This window comes from Phoca vitulina, unplaced genomic scaffold, assembly GCF_004348235.1.
Source record: "Phoca vitulina isolate PV1807 unplaced genomic scaffold, GSC_HSeal_1.0 scaffold40, whole genome shotgun sequence".
Classification (NCBI taxonomy): domain Eukaryota; kingdom Metazoa; phylum Chordata; class Mammalia; order Carnivora; family Phocidae; genus Phoca; species Phoca vitulina.
Genome location: NW_022589743.1, coordinates 2365103 through 2382070, shown reverse-complemented (window position 1 = coordinate 2382070; position 16968 = coordinate 2365103). Strand labels below are relative to the sequence as shown.

Genomic DNA, 16968 nt, shown 5'->3' with positions numbered 1-16968 from the left:
CATCACCACCATCACTACGACCGCCACCTCCACCAACACCCCCATCACCACCATCACTACCACCGCCACCACCACCAACACCCCCATCACCACCATCACTACGACCGCCACCTCCACCAACACCCCCATCACCACCATCACTACGACCGCCACCGCCACCAACACCCCCATCACCACCATCACTACGACCGCCACCTCCACCAACACCCCCATCACCACTATCACCACGACCACCATCTCCACTATCACCACCACTTCCATCACCATCACTACAACCACCACCTACACGAACACCCCCATCACCACGACCACCGTCTCCACCATCACCACCACTTCCATCACCATCACTACAACCACCACTTCCACGAACACCCCTATCACCACCATCACTACGACCGCCATCACCACCCCTACCTGCACCATCACTACAACCACCACCTCCACCAACACCCCCATCACCACCATCACTACGACCTCCACCTCCACCAACACCCCCATCACCACGACCCCATCACCACCATCACCACGACCACCGTTTCCACCATCACCACCACCTCCATCACCATCACTACAACCACACCTCCACCATCACTGCCCCCAGCACCAAACCATCACCTCCATTATCACCCTCACTGCAATGGTCCCCTCCACCATCACTGCCACTACTACCACTACTCCCTCTACCAGCACCAGTCCCATCACCAATTCCAATGGCCTAGGTTTTCTCTTCCAACCCAAGCAGGAAGAGCAGAATTTGCAGGATGGCAGAATCAGACCCTCATCAGAACAACTTTGCATTCCCACATACCTCTCCCCTCTTCCTACGAGAAGTCATGCCGATGGGAAGAAAGACACCAGTCCATGAGTCAGGAAACCTGGAGGAGGGAGAGTTCTAGAGGCCTGGGAACACTTTTGGGTGCACCCTAGTCCCCAGAAGATCCCAGAGCAACACCCTTAATAACCTTGGGAAGGTCTCCCCACATTCCTGTCTTCTCCAGACTCTCCTATGCTGAGAAAAAAAAAAAAAAAGAGACTTACTGGTCCCATCCCCTGGAGTAAGTTAATTCCCGAACCAAACCTCAGTTTCTTCACCTGTAAATGGAGACCATAACTCCTATCCATTTTTCCTTTGAGAGCTGTGAAGAAGTTTGAAAGATGTGAAACTCGGCTCATCCGGTCCCTCTTCCACCCCACCCTCTCTCAAGCCCAGAGCGATCAAAGCCTGCTGGCCCTGTGGAAGGACCCCAAGCAAGAGTCCAGAGCTCTAGCTCCAGCCTCCAGGTCCCAGAGGCTCAGCAGGCCAGTTACTTGAGAAATCAAAGGTTAGGGATGAGACCGTGAACAATTAAGGCTGAGACAATTTTTTCTTTTTTTTTTTTAAGATTTTATTTATTTATTTGACAGAGAGAGACACAGTGAGAGAAGGAACACAAGCAGGGGGAGTGGGAGAGGGAGAAGCAGGCTTCCTGCTGAGCAGGGAGCCCGATGCGGGGCTCGATCCCAGGACCCCGGGATCATGACCTGAGCCGAAGGCAGACACTTAACGACTGAGCCACCCAGGTGCCCCTGAGACAATATTTTCAACACATCTCTACGACCAGCTCATTGTATGACAGTGGTTGGGTTGCCCACATTTTCTGCATCATAACCAGTTCTTATCCAAACTTGTAGGACTAAAGGAAGGGAAAGAATATATTCATTGCGCCTCTACTTAGCAGCAACCAGTTTACCTGAGATGTAAAATGTTCTTTCCAATTCTATACTTGAAGGAACTGAGGATCGGAGAGCCGAGCTGACGGCTCCTTGGTGAGAGAGCAGAGTCGGGGTCTCCCATGCTGTGTGTCCATCTCTCTACCCTGCTTATCTCTGCTGGAGGGGAATGAAGGAGACGCCGGAAGAGGACGGGGGAAAGAGGGACAAGGAGGGAGGTCTCACTTCACCCTAAAAGTCTAGAATCACCACCAGCTGGAATCCCAAAATAGCCCCTGATTTACATGACACTTTGCTGGGAAGGAACAGTCTGGTGCCAACCTAAGCGCTCTCTAAAAAGACCACTCACCATTCTGCCCTCCGAGGACAGGGCCCAAGACTCTAAATTCCTCCACTGCCGCTCAGGACTAGTCCATCTTGAAATGATTCGCAGGGTCATCCTACCCTCCCCCATCCTGAACACCTCTGATCGGCTCTAACTCACCATCATGACGTACAAATTACAAGGAGGTCGTTTTTGATCAGTCGTGTTGGCAGGATGTTTTAAAATTGACCTCTAATGCTGATGAGTCTGTGGGAAAATGGGTCCTTTCACACACTATTCATGGGGATGTAAATTAGCAGCACCTTTTAGGAGGATATTCCAGCAGTGCCTTGGACCCATCGAGATGTAAACTGCGCTCGGGCATCAGAGGATCTCCTCCTCCCACCAACCTCAGACCCAACTTAGTGGAAATCGGACAGCCGCTAGCAAATGGGCCAACGGAAAGTAAAGCTGTTTTCACCTGCCCTGAGAGAAATGAAGCCAGTGAGTCCAAATTAAAGCCCCCTCCCCAAAAAAGAAAATTGTTTTAAAGATCTAAGAAGTTCTCGGAGTTGGGATTGTAGGGAAGTCTACAATGGCTGTGAGGCCGGTGATCTGGGATTGGGAGGCATTGAAATTGTTTTCTCCACCGCTAAATTCACACACACACACACACACACACACACACACACAAATGCAAATTGAGCTACTTAACAACAGAGCTACCCAAAGTTATCTTAATTATAATAATCAATTAATCACACCCAGAAAAGTGGGGATTGCCAGCAATGAATGCACACCCACACACCCACGCACACAGACACCCGCCTCTCTCTTCCTCTACTGAGAATGTCTACCATCAACTATTCTATGCACACCAACACATTCACAATACACACTCACTGCCACACAGAAACACAGCACAAGTCCGGGGTGGGCTCCCCGAATCTCCACAAACGCACCAGTTTGAGCTCCAACCTTTCCAGTTGGCCAGTCCCACATTTTATCTCACGGCCCCGGGGTCAGTCTCTGGCGCTGGGAATTGCCACCCACCCCCCACGCCCCACCTGTTGCTGCCCATGGAGGAGAGAGTGACTGTGTCACTGGTCCATACTGAGGGATGGGTCTAGGGTGGGTGGGAGAGGAAGGATCTGGGAGGGAGTGAGTCAGCCCAAGGCAAAAGGCCATGGGGCTGTGGGTGGGCCTGGACTGGAAGAATTTTTCAAAAAGGAAGAAGGCCGTGGGTGATGTGGTGGTGACTGGTAGGTCACTGGAGCCCCGGGAGGGACAGGCCAGCCCTCCACACAGGAGAGAAAGGGTGCTGTTCTCTGAACCCAAGCCTTGCTCTTCAGAAGCCAGTAGCGGAAGGAAATGGCCGCCAAGTTCCCAGATCACTGGAGCCCAAGCTCAGCACCTGGGCGATGCGGGCTGGTGGGACTGAATGGGGGGCAACGTGTTCTCTGTCCCCACCACCCCACCATGGGGCCCCCGAGGTCTGATTCAAGGGGAGGCATCAAAGAAAATGGTGAGGGGCCACTGCCCCCTTCCAACGGGGACCCCACAGTGTCCAAGAAGCAGTCCTTCCGGGTGGACAGAAAGCAGGATTAACACACACACCACACACACACACACGCGTGCACACGCAATTAGGAAATGATAGGGAAATTTGATGATATTTATGAATTTCTTCTCAGGTTTGTTAATGGTATTGTGTTTACTTTTAAAAAACCATTTTTAGGGGCGCCGGGGTGGCTCAGTCAGTTGACCATCCAACTCTTGATTTCGGCTCAGGTCATGATCTCAGAGTCATGAGATCGAGCCCCGCGTCCAGCTCTGTGCTAGGTCTGGAGCCTGCTTAGGATTCTCTCTTTCCCCCACCCCCCAATAAATAAATAAATACATACATACATACATACATACATTTATAAATTTTTAAAAAGCCATTTTTAGACATGCATAGAGAAATTTTAAGGATGAAAGAATATAGTGGCTAGGATTTACTTACTAAATACTTAACACCATCACTAATATAATTGCAGACTAGGGGGTGGGAGGTGGAAGCGGGGTGAGTGAGGATAAAGAAGAAACAAGATTGGACCAGCAATAACAACTGTTGAAACTGGGTGATGGGTAGGTGGAGGTTTTTCCTGTACTTTTGTATATATTGGAATTTTTCCTAATAAGAAAAGTAGGTTTATGGTTCTAAAAGGGAGACAACAAGACTTGTCAAGAGAGAATTATTCAGCAAGAACATAAAGGAAAGAAGGAAGCCACAGGGGTAGTGACAGCGACCTCACAGAGATGCATCCCCGTGAGACACCCCCCAACCAGGCCGCAGGCAGCCCGCAGCCAGCCCCGCACCCACCGGATCCCCGAAGCGCTGGCCAATGCTCTGTCCACCCCGCCCCTCAAGACTGGAAGGGCAGGGGCCTGGCAGCAGGTGGCAGGGAGACCTGGGCCGGTCTCCAGGGTGGGAGGCCTTCCTGAGCACCCAAGAGCAGAGGCCCGAGTTCAGGTCTGCTGTGTGACCGAGTGCAAGGCACCAGCCATCCGTGCCTCAGTGCCCTTAGCTGTGACTGGGGACACTTCTTGGCTTTCGTAGCACACAGTGAAAGAAGGGAAGTGAAAGCACTCTGAGCACAGCAAGGCCTTTGGACGGTGTAGGTGGCTGTTTTTACTCCTGGCCGTGACCGGCTGGAGAAAGAAACCCAGGCAGATACCGTCTGGGTTCAGGTGCCCGTCCTGCCAGCGACAGGTGGGCTGTGTAACCTCAGAAGAGCCTCTTCCTGTCTCTGAGCCCATTTCCCTGTCTGTGCAGGAAGGGGCCTGGATAGGATCTTCTGGGTCCCCTCCAATACAGACTTGATAGGACTAGAAGCCTGGGCCGTGCCTGGGAGCACTCAGAGAGGGCTGGGGTTGGGGGACGCAGAGAGGAATTCTCAGGAAGCTTAGGGGATAAATGCCACACCTTAAAAGAAAATGCCAACTTTCCTGGGTTCATCCTAGAGAAAGAGGAACAGCTCAGCAACTTGAAGCTATTTGCCGTTGGTGGACGGATCCCTCAATCCCAGGCTACCCCACAGAAATCACTGGAAAGGAAGACTGTCCTAGCAATGCCTAGATTGAATGCCACCACCACCACCACCCCCCCCCCCCCCGGGGCTGGCAGGGCCTCTCCCCTCTCCCTCCTCAAGCCCCACACTGGGTATCTGCCCTTCGACACCTCCCAGCTGTGCTGATGACACAGCCCCCCCCACACAGCGGTCCTCCCGGGTCCCCAGCTCGAGCAGGCCCCCGCAGGGAAGGATGGGTGCACACTCTCACATGCCAGACCCAGGCAGGGCCCACTCAGCATTGCTTACTAAACAAATACCAGTGGCAAGTTTCTCTTCCTTTCCCCACGCAGGAGGCTGTCTCCGGAAGCAGCACCCTTGGCCCCAAACCCTACCCCGCATGCACTGGGCTCAAGAGACCCTGAGCTATGGAGCCAGGGGCTCCCCAGGCTGGATCCTACACTGGAAAGTATCTGGCCAGGGGGGAGGCAGACTTTCAGGGGACAGACCTGGGAGGCAGCAGAGTGGGACTGGCTGCCCTCTCGGACCCGCAGGTTAGCTTCACCTGCTCAGGCCCATGGGCATGTGTGCTCTCCGGCAGGGCCTGTGCCTGGACGGGATCTGAGCCCCCACACACACTTTACCCCCCCCCCCCAAAACACGATCACACCCAACAAATGATCTCGAAGTACTACCGGAAAGGAAACTTGGCGACTGCTTCTCCATGTCACCAAATCCCAGGCTTACCCATCTCCCAAAACTGACCTGTGCACAACAGCGCAAAAAGACTAGGAGAGGTGGGCGGTGGGAGGGTTGGGGTAGGAGAGGTGGGGGGGGTTGCGCTGGGTTATTGTCCACCTCACCAAGACCCTGCCCTCTCCTTCATTTCCCCAAACATAGGGGCTAAGAGGGGTCCTGCCCTATCAAATCCAAAACACAGTCCCCCTCTGCCCACTGAGACCCCCACTGAGGTAGAGAGTGGGGCAAGGGCACACCCCAATCCTGGGTGAAACCGTAGGTACCCTCCCCCTAAACCAGGATAACTTCTCATTGCACCCGCTCTCCTCCATCTCCCTTCTGAGTTCTGCCTGCTGGTGTAATGTCCCGGGAGAAAACAACCCCCAGAACTTTCCTGTTCTCACTACAACTCCCTCCCCGCTCCCCCCAGAGCCTAAGCCAAACTGTTGAGGGGCGCCGAGACTCGAGCAGCGTCTAGACAGAAGAAAAAAACCACGTCCTTGTTCCGGGCGGGCGGGTCCGAGGCTCCCACCCGCTCGCCTCGCCGGGCGCGCGTCTCACTCACCGTCCCTGCTTGGTGATGATCATCTCCGTCTGGTGCTGATTAAACTTGGACCACAACAGGTGGTTGTTGAGCGCCACTCTCAGCTTCCCGGACACCTCCAGCCCCGCCGGCGGCGCGTAGTCCTCGCGCGGCCCCGGGTAGAGTCCCGAGCGCGGGTCCGGGGCCGCGTAGCCGTCCCCAGGCTGGTAGCCCTCGGCGCTCGCCGTCGGCGGGAAGGGCTCGCCCACCCCGGGGAAGCCGGCGGCCTGGGGCCGGGGCGGGTAGGCGTAGGCTCCGAGGAAGCGGCCCGGCGGAGCGGGCACCAGGGCGCCCCCGGCGTAGGGCGCCCCCAGGCTGGCGCCCCCGCGACGGTCGGCCGCGTCCTGGGCGCCGGGCTCCGGGTAGAAGTAGCGGTTCTGCGGGTCGGCGCCAGGCGCCCGGCCCTCGTCGCTCGCCGTCATCGGCTCGGTGCCCGTCAGCATGTCTCCGCAGCCCCGCGCCACGATGCCCATCCGGGGCGGGCTGGCACCTTCCCGCAGCCGTCGGGGACCGGCCCCTCTCCGCGCGGGGGGGAGGGGAGGAGGCAGGCGCGGGGGTCGCGAGGGGCGGGGCGCCGGGGGCGGGGGTTGCGGGTGGGGGGTGGGGGGCCCCACCGGAGCCCGGCCTCGGACGCCTGGGTCCTGCGCCCGCGTTCGGCGGGCGCGCGGCAGCTGCCGGGCTCCCTCTCCAGCGGGCCGCTGTCACTAGCGTCGCGGCGCCTTTGCTGTGGCTTTATGAAGCTCTCCGGGCTCCCCCCACCCCACCACCTCGGCGCCGCCCCGCCTCACCCCGCCCCCTCGTGGCTAATACTCGGCAAATTCTGTGCAGTCGCCGAGGACCGGAGGCCCCCGCGGTGTGTGGCGAGTCCCCGCACGCGCCGCGAAGTTCGCGCTTAAAGACTTGCCTTCTGGAAGAGTCCACCGTCCACCAGCCCTTTTCTCTCCTCTGGACCCTCGTGGAAAGTCCACCCATCCTTCCAGGCTCAGCTCAAAGGTCCCCTCCTACAGGAAGCCTTCGGTGATGGCGATGGCCCGGATGGGACTCACTCACAGGGCCTTCTGGCAGCACACGCGGCTCGGAGCAACTAGCAGGGTCTGCACTCAGTCCGAGCTGCTTAGACCGCGAACATTCAGCAGATCCACTGATGCCCACCGTGCACCCAGGCTCGGTGCTAAGCGGCTTTGCCTGACGTGTTTGTGTTCTTCCTCCAGGCCAGAGACCCAGGTGGGCTGTGTCCTAGGCATCTCGTTCCCGCAGCCCCCAGGCAGACCGGGCCGCGGGTGGGCAGCGGGCAGAGATCCCGGAAGGGACTGCATGGCTGCTGCTGCAGATTTGCGGGGCCCTGGGCGGGCGGGGCCGCGAAGGCTCTGGAAGCAGCACTGACATGCCGCCGCTCAGTCCTGGCACTGGCTCTGCCTGTCACTCAGGTATGTGTGACCTGGACAAGCCACTTCCCTTGCCTGGAAGTCAGCCTCACGTGCCTCATCCGTAGAATGGGGGAGACACACTGTTGCGCTTTTCCGAGGGGCTGGGCGCCTCACCTGAGAGGGTGGACGTGTGCAGGGCTTACCCCTGCGGGGAAAGCTGCCCTGCGCGGATTCAGAGCCTGGGGACAGGAAGGACACCCACTCGTTCTGGGGGCTGCCTGCGTGAGGGGACGAGCACACCAGAGCTTTTCTTCCTCTATTTTCCTTTTCTGTTGACTAACACAAAGTCTTCTTAAGAAGAAAACAAGCCCCCCCCCCCCCAGCTGAAAATAGTATCTTTGGAAGTTTTCCTGCATACAAAGATAAAATATACTCATAAAAAATTTAAGCAGTAAAAGTAAAAATGGGGCTGTATAAACCACCCCAAATTCCACCCCCCAGAGGCAAACAGGATTAACATTTTGGTGAATACCCCTGCGGACATCACTCCCTGCACGCAGCCTTTCTGTCTTTCGTGTGCACGCACGCACACACACACACACACACGCACACACAATTTTATATAAACACCACACGTGCTGCTTTGTAATGTGTATTTTTTTTTCACTCAACAAGGTGTCATGGAATTTTTTACATGTCAATATATAAAGATTTACATTTTTAAGAGTGTTTTGAAAAATACTTTCACATTTTCATCGTGTTAAAGGTTAACCTCTCCTCTCGAGTACCCTCCCAGACCTCCTCACTTCTCCGCTGGGGGCTGGCCCCATCTCCCATCTCTGTCCCAGCCCAACAGAGCTTCACCCTTAGGGGTCCATGGGGACTCTCTGCTCCCAACTAGAGCTGAACCAAGAGGCAGGTTGGCAGGCAAAGGGGAAGCTGGGGACCCCAGGAGGCGGGCATGACCCAGGGAGGGTGGGGGAAGAGAGAAGTCAACACATCCCCTGAGGATGGAGACCAGATCTGGGCACTGGCCCCTCCCACCCCCGTACCCACCATCCACCCACGCCCCCACCCCCCCACCCCTCCACCCCCTGCCCCGCCGTGCCTTAGGGAGGCAGGAAGTTTCTGCCTGCTGTTCCAAGTGAGGCAGCCTTGCCTGAAAGAGATGGTGACCTTGGGACCCTTGGCTACTTTTTGAGAAACATGAGAGATTTCAGTATGACTTCCCTGAATGACTAATTTCCCCAGGAGGTTTGAATGCTGACATCTCTTTTGGGGGACATTTTTGCTAAGTACTTGGCTGTGGAAGGCCAAATGGAGTCTTGTTCCTCCCTCCCTGCCCCTCCTCTTTCCCACATTAATACTCAGGTCAAGAGATGGATCCATCATCCCTCTGCCTCTGAACAGAATGACCTGAGCTCCCACCCAGGTTTCCAGGGCAGGAGGGATTATGAATCTCAGAATCAGGTGGACCTGGGGACATGTCCCTGGAGGAAGAGGGTGGCTGGGGGCGGTCTCTCTGTAACCTGATGGGCTGTCAGGGGGCCATCAACCCCAGATTCCTCACCCCCTCACTCCAATTTCTTCCACCCAAAAAAGAAAGTGCTTGTGAAAAGCGGGGGCAGAGTGGCCCTCGTGTCACACTGCCAGTCCCGCCCCTCCGCCGGCTTGGGTGAGAAGAACCCTAGCAGTGACACCTTCTCCTCCTGTCGCTGCCTCACCCTCTTCCCAGGCCCCGGGGCTGGAGAGGTGGGAAAGGAGGAGCGGGAGACCAGGCCCCCTGGGATTCCCTCACTTCTCCATCACTGCCCCTCCCGGCCCCTTTCCCATCCCATCGACCTGCTGAGCTTCCAGAAGGCTGGTCTACCAGGAGAAGCTACACAGGGTGTGTGTCCAGGATTTGAGAGGCCTGGTCTCCAACACATACCACGTGTTATGACACAAGCTGGATGGTGACGATGGGAAACTGAACGACCCGACAAACTCACACACCCTACTCATGGCCGAGCCAGGGCTGGAACCCTGGTCTCTTGATTCCCTGGTCCAGTGTTCTTCCCACGAGAGTGTCTGCCTCCCCATTTCGAGTCAGAACAATAATAATAAATGAAAAGTCATGCAATCATGTTGGAAGAGGTTTGGAAAACAGGAAAGAAAATTGCCCCTCACCCACCAGCTTGGACACTAGTTTTCTTCACCCTGGTGTCCCATGCCCGTTTTCAAGGCTCCTTTTTCAAGCCGTTCCAAGACTCAAAATGAGTGAGGCCCCCTTGATGTCACTCAGCTGCATCTGTGGGTCACACACTGTGCCAGAAGGCTCTGACAATGTGCATTCCTGGGGCCTGCTTCTGGAGATTCTGATTCCCAGGCCTGTGGCAGGTCCCCAGAATCTGTGTGTTCAAGGAGGACTCCAGGTGACACTGGGCTCCAGGGAGTCCACACATCGCACTCTGGGCTCCCCTCCCCTCCGCTCTTCCACCCCCGAGCCCGGCGCCATAGAACGACCTTCTGCGTGCCCGATCTTGCTGGCGTGTGCCTCCCTACGGTGGGTGGAAGGGCTTCAGTATGCCCCAGGACAGCTGCCACCAGCATAAAGACTTTCTTATCAAAGCTTCAGGACCAGATGATTCCCTCCTCACTACAGAATCTAAGTGCCACGCAGGGTCCTCTCCTTAAAATGTGTGGAGTGTCGGGGCGCCTGGGTGGCTCAGTCGGTTAAGCGTCTGCCTTCTGCTCAGGTCATGATCCCAGGGTCCTGGGATCGAGCCCTGCATCGGGCTCCCTGCTCGGCGGGAAGCTGCTTCTCCCTCTCCCTCTCCTTCTGCCCCCGCCCCCCACCCTCATGCTCTCTCTCACTCTCTCTCTCTAAATAAATTTTTTAAAAAATGTGTGGAGTGTTGAGCTCCCCCAGGACGCAGAAGGCTCCTGAATGGGCTCACAGTGCACAGTGCAAGGAGGGCTGGGCAGCCAGCTGGGGGCAGGGGGCGGGGGGGAAGCTGGGGGCTGTGGAGACTCAGAGGCAGGACCCAGGATGTCTCCCCTCCACCCTGCTGGGCCCCAGGCTGAGAAGGTAGTTGCGTGAAGGAGAGAGAGACAGCATTTTGGGGATGAGGCAAGAAAGGAAGGAGCGCCAGTGTGAGGCTTGGGCCATTCTGAAAGAGGCATTTAGAGATGGAGAGAGGCAGGGGCCACAAAGTCCGCACATGCCTCAGTGAGGAAGTCTCAGGTGGGGCGACAGGGGGTGCAAGGGGCGCCTGGGTGGCTCAGTCGGTTAAGTGTCTGCCTTCAGGTCATGATCCCAGGGTCCTGGGATCAAACCCCACATCGGGCTCCCTGCTCAGTGGGGAGCCTACTTCCCCCTCTACCTCTGCTGCTCCCCCTTCTTGTGTGCTCTCTCTCTCTCTGTCAAATAAATAAATAAAATCTTTAAAAAAAAGAGGGGGTGCAAGACAGAAGAGAGGGAGACGGGTCAGAGAGAGGGAGGTCTACATAGGCAAAGCTGCCTGTGAGTGCTGGGGGTGGGGCAGAGGGAGTTGGGGGGCGGGCTTAGAACCCCAATTCCAACCCTCGCATGCTGTGTGGCCTGTTCCAGTAGCTTAACCTCTCTGGTTTCCTTGTCAGCAAAAAGAGCCAGTAGACCTTCTACAAGGACAAACTGGGTGAACTGGATCTCAAGGGAGCTGTGAGGTCGTGTAAAGGGGAGGGGTTTGGCCCCAAGACAGGCACGGATCAGAGGCACAGGCTGGGCTAAACTGCCTCTTCTTCCCTCTCTTCCAAGCTGTCCGCATCCTACTCTCCTCCCTCCAGTGTCCATGCGTCCCTCACGAATCGTCCTTCAGGCCAGCCTCCAGCCTTCCACTAAGGGCCGTGGGCCTAATGAGAGCTTCTCGGTAAGACTCCACCTCAGAAAGGACAGGCTTCCCCTCCTGAAATGCCCATCCACCATTCCCTGGAGGCCCGTGTCTCTGAGATGGGCCAGTCTCCCCCCCCCCCCCCGGGGACTCTGGGGTCACAGAGATCAATTAGGCTCAACCCCTTACCCCAAAGTGCTCCTAGCAGTGTGAGGCCAGGGCCAGAGTTCTTGAGCCCCTCAGCCCACTTGGCCCTGGAAACCCACCAGCCTATGCGGATACATGACCCACAAGTGCGCACACAGCCCACAGAGCTCCGCTAGACAAACCTGTGAGCCAGTCCCCACAGCCTCACCCCTTCTCTTGTCCTACATCCAGCCTCCCCGGGCTCCTCGGGCATCTGCCTCTGCTCACCCCTCACCCTCTCTAAACGCCCTCCCCCTTGGGGCCCAGATTGCCAGTCCTTCAAAGAGCATGGCCGGAACCATCGGATTAACAGCCAGGGAGGGCAGGAGGGGAGCGACAAGCACCTGTAGGATCCCCTCCCCCCATGACAGCTGCAGGAGCTCCGTGTCCCCAGCACCCAGCACCCGGTGGTCAGTGAGGACTCATCTCAAGGTCAAAGGCTCTAGGTTCTCACCCCTAGGCTGCCTCACCCTTCCCTGCCCCACACCCCTCAAGGCTAGACAGCCCTTACCCTTTGGCTCCAGGCCATGCCTGGGTCTTTCTGCATTTCGGTCCTTCACCCTCTGTGGGCACCTATCAGGGACCATCTCTTCTCTTGGTCGCTAACTGTTCTCACCCCCGCCCCAGCTCTTCACACAAGACCCACACCCCACACACCCCACATGCATCCACACAGTACCCCGCCCCCATGGGGCTCCTAGGCCAGGGCCCCTGTGAAGGGACACTCCTGAAGGGACACTAAGCTGTTGGGTACCTGAGCAGTCATGGGGGCATGCCAGGTTGTGGATGGCAAGCCCGAGCTTCAGGGAGGCCCTGGGAAGAGAGGCTGTGTCCTCCCCCCCTCCTTCCTGGGGAATCTCAGCAGACAGGCCCTTAATCTCAGGCAGGAAGCAGGGTCCGGTTACCAGGAGGGGAGGGGAATACCCTGGGCTTTGGGTTAAGGGAGCCTGGGGGGGGGGGCAGTGTGGGGAGATGAGGGAAGAAAAGAACGGTGAGTGGGGTCCAATCAAGTTAACCCTTCACAGCCAGGCTCCTGCGCTCTTGGAGACAGTACAACTCCTGGTCATAGTCAGGCTCGGCCAGCCAGGGGGCCTCTCTTATGAGGCCACCCCCAGGGCCACTGGCCACAGGACAGCAAACTCCCTGCTCGGCCACCATCTCTCCAAGGCCTTCTTCTGGCTTCCTGGGAGCCGTATGCACCCTTGTTTGTCCTGTGCTTCTATCAGTCTCTAGGGCTTCCGAGGCTCTGGTGCTCTGCTATGTTTGTCTGCTTCTCGGCCTCTCAGGGTCCCTGTGTCCCCGCCTGCGTTGTGGTGTGTCTTCTCTACATCCAGCTGTCTCTGGGCTCTGTAAGGCCTTGTGTGCTTGGCCTGAGGGAGCTCCGTACCGACCGCATCTCCTCTCTCTGGGCCTCCGAGTCTGCTTGTCTCCACATCTCTACATCTCTCTTTATCAGTATCTTGAGGTCTGTCTCCATCTCGGTGTGGCTGCCGTCTGGCTGGCTGGCTGTCTGTCTGGGACAGGACCTCCATCTGTGAGTCTGCGCTGGGCCTGTTGTCTCTGGCCTGAGGCCCTTTGACTTGGCCCTCTGGTTAACGTGGTGCGGTGGAGACGAGATGGGGCAGGCTTATGGGCTGGACCAGGGCTGGACCAGGGATGGCTGAAAGAAGGAGGGAAAAGGGGAACGTGGGCAGTAGCGGGGGAAAGAGATGAAGGGACAAATCCGTTTCTAACTGGTGCCTGAAGCAAGCCGGGAGAGCCCTGGAGCGCCAGATGAAGCTCCACAGGCTGAGGGAGTGGACATGGGAGAGGGACATGGCAGGGAGCACCCCTGGTCGGGCCCGGGAGCAGAGCTGCACAGAAACTGAAACAGACATCAATGGGGAGGACCCAGAAGTAAATGGAAAGACAAACGGGGAGCTCCAGGTTCTGATCCTGACTCCACCACAAGTCCCTGATGACCCTTTCGGTGCAGGGAGTGCCGGGGAGGGGGCAGAAGACTTCCCTAAACCCAGCACAGGAGACCGCTTGACCCCTTCTGTCGCTCAAGGGGTATCCCAAAGTCCCATCCAGTCCCAACATCCTCTGTGTCTGGGATTAGGCCAGCGGCAGGTCAGAGGGAAGAATGGAGGTTAGACAGCAGGAAGGACTTCCTGCCACACAGCAGGAGGGTGAGGAGGCCCAGCTTCTCCCCCCCACCCCACCCCACCCCCGTGGTCCTGGGCCCCTTCGTTGGGGCTGGGGGTGGAGGGGCAGGGGGGTGGGGGCTCAGCAGCTGGGTAATTAGCCCTTGCTCTCAGGCCCTGGGGGAGGGGCCAGCTGGATTGAGAAACCAACGCAAAGTGACAGGGGCAGTTTTGACACGCCGTGGAGCTGACGGGCCCAGGGGGGCCATGGCTTTGGTTTGGGGGGGTGAAATCCCATCAGATGATTAAAAAATAGGTCAGAGGGAAGAAACGCAGCCGGCACTGGGTCCGTGGTGAGAACGCCATATAGCTTCCCCCAGGGGCTTCAGGCCAAAATGGGGTGGGGGAGCTGGGGAGCATTTGCAGGGGCGGGGGAGCTGAGAGTGAGGACGAGAAGGCTTCGGGCCCAGCAGCTGGCCCTCTGTCTCCCTCAGCCCTGTCTCATGGGGACACTGGGGAATCTTACCTGCCGTCCACCTTGTGGCCTCTTCCTGAGGTACCACCTTCCTTCTCAAAGGCGGGAAGATGCAGCCCAGCCCCACCCCGCTCACAAGATATGCACAAATTCTGTTCCAGAGACTGAGACTGTTGCCCCCCTGGAAGCCCTTCTCACCTTCTTGCCTCAAGCCCTCCTGCTGCAAAGGCAGCGTGCTGACTTACCCTGCATTTCTTGACCCGCTGAAAAATTCTCCTACCACCGCATCCTCTTCATCACCTTGACGACGCTGCGTCCTGCTTGGGGTCCACTTGGCCCTCCAGCTTGTTCTCAGAGCTTCCATTTCCCTCTTTCCCTCCTTCTTCTCCTTCTCAAATCCTGCCATGAAACACAATAGGGACCTGGGAAAGGCATAAGACAAAGAAAGGGCAAGGAGGAGCAAGGGAGGGGGGCCCAGGAATCCAGCACAGGCCGCTGATCTCCACGCACTTCATAGATAGAAGAGAAATGACTGTCTGGGTTGTACAGAACTCGGAGACACCTGGGAATGTTCTCTCCCTTAAAGCGGCATAGAGCCGCCTCCCACTTCATCTACCTATGGTTGGGAAGTTCTTTCTGTTGTCTTCCCACAGCCCCTCATACTGCAGCTCAATCCCATTTCCTTTTCTGAGATCCCCAGAGCCTATGCAGACGGGAGGACCGGCTCGGTGGTAGTGGAACAGCAGCTCTCCAGGCGGTGTCCTGTTCTTCACCGATCCCAGGCACACGCAGGAGGCAGGCAGGCGACCAGTGTCCAGGCAGCAGGACAAACCAGGCATCCACAGCGCCATCTTCAGCGAGGCGGACACCTGGGTCCCTCTCACAGCAATGGAGGACACCCAAGACCATGTTGGCATGAAAATGGATTTGGCTGGGTCTGACCTTGAGTTTAACCCCACTTACCACCCCAGACACAGATCCGCTCTGACACGCAAGTCTGAGATTTCCCCGGGAGCCTGTCATCGGCGGCCCACCCCCCTCAGGCACACACAAAGTGTCACAAGGCGTCCTGCCCACCTCCTTCCACCAGGGCCATGGGCAGCTGACACTCCATGCACGGTCCTGAGGCAGCCCCTGGACCCACGGCTCCAGCCACAGGGGGCACGAAGCTGCTGTGGCCACCCATCACTGCCCCCCTGCCCATGCCTGCTTCCATTTCTTTCCAGTCACTGGACCAGAACCTGACGTGTTCGGTGGGCTGGGGAGGGACGGCTATGGTCAGGCAAGTCCTTAGCAACCGGACGAGAGGCTGCAAATTGAGATACCGAGCCCCCCGTCTTTACCTCTCTCTCTCTCTCACACACACACACACACACACCCTGACCTAAGGCCACCACCCAAGGCTCAGGGGCCCAGGAACGGGCTGTGCACCAGAGTTCCCAGGTTCCCGCTACCCTAGACATACTGCTGAGTCCAGCTTGTATTTTGTCTCATCCCTGGACTCCCAGTGAATTTGGAAATTGGAAAAACCCAAATCCTCCCTGATTATCCCACTCCCCCCACCACACTGCTGCTTGGGCAGGGAGGATGAGACAAGAGAACACCCCAAGCAATTCATCCCCTTGACTTCACTAGACGTCCCAATGCTGTGAGGTCAGCTGGGCAGGGATCATGGTCCTCGTTCTGCAGACAAGGAAACTGAGGTAGAAGTTAAGTACCTGGTTAAGGTCACAGAACTAGTGACCCAATGCCCAGCCCTATGCTCGCACTGTGCCATTCCTATGACGGCAGCTGCAAAGAAGATTCAGCTGTTCTTCCCATTTTACAGATGAGGAAACTGACGCTTAATTTTTCCAGGCTCTTAATTTGTTTGGATCCCCTCTCCTCTCCTCCCAAGGTATCCTACCCAACGCAATTCTGGCTCAGAGTCCTTCCCCTTCCTCTGGAGAAGGGCAAGACCCTAAGGCCTCCCCGGTCACCTGGTGAGCTCTCCCCTGTACTTTGGGAAGTCATTCCTTATGTCCTTTTCCATCTGATGACCCTGCAGAATTGAACCTCATTACTCAGCCAATCCCATCCCACTTCGAGTCAGGAGGGGTGGGAAGTAGGACAGGGGTGGGAACTGGAAGGGACAGGGACTGGCTCAGATGCACAGCCAAAGCCGGATCGGGCATGGCAGCGGTGGGGGAAAGCGGGTCCAGACAGGAAGAATCCAGGAGTCCTGGTTTCCAGGTGCAAGGGTGGGGGGCAGGGGCATTCCTCACTTCTCTGAACTCCCTACCCCTGGCAACGGGGCTCCCTGCCAGACATCCAAGCTGTTAGGTGCTTCTGTCTGCGTCGGGAGGGGACCTGGGCAGCTCTTAGAAATGGGAGGAGGACGCCACTGGGCATGCTCCCTGCCAGGCAGTGCTGTCTCCTGCCCTCTGTCCACTCTGAGGTTCATCACACCTTCAGCTCGCCCTTCTGCTAACAGAACCCACGCTCCCTCTCCCTCTCCCTCCTGCTCTCACCTTGGGACCTGTGAGCCAGTGGGCAAGAGGGGGGCAGCAGAGCCAGCTGGAGCTGTCTCCTGCCC

At 57.2% G+C, this 16968-nt stretch overlaps 1 protein-coding gene across 1 annotated transcript in view; it reads right to left on the bottom strand.

Annotated features, from left to right (window-relative positions):
* Positions 1–6861, bottom strand: part of TBX21 (T-box transcription factor 21) — a 10505-nt gene extending 3644 nt beyond the window's left edge. The window contains exon 1 of the mRNA XM_032429248.1: positions 6371–6861. Coding sequence (XP_032285139.1) covers positions 6371–6861 — 491 coding nt within the window. The remainder of the gene's footprint in view (positions 1–6370) is intronic.
* Positions 6862–16968: the final 10107 nt, after the last annotated feature.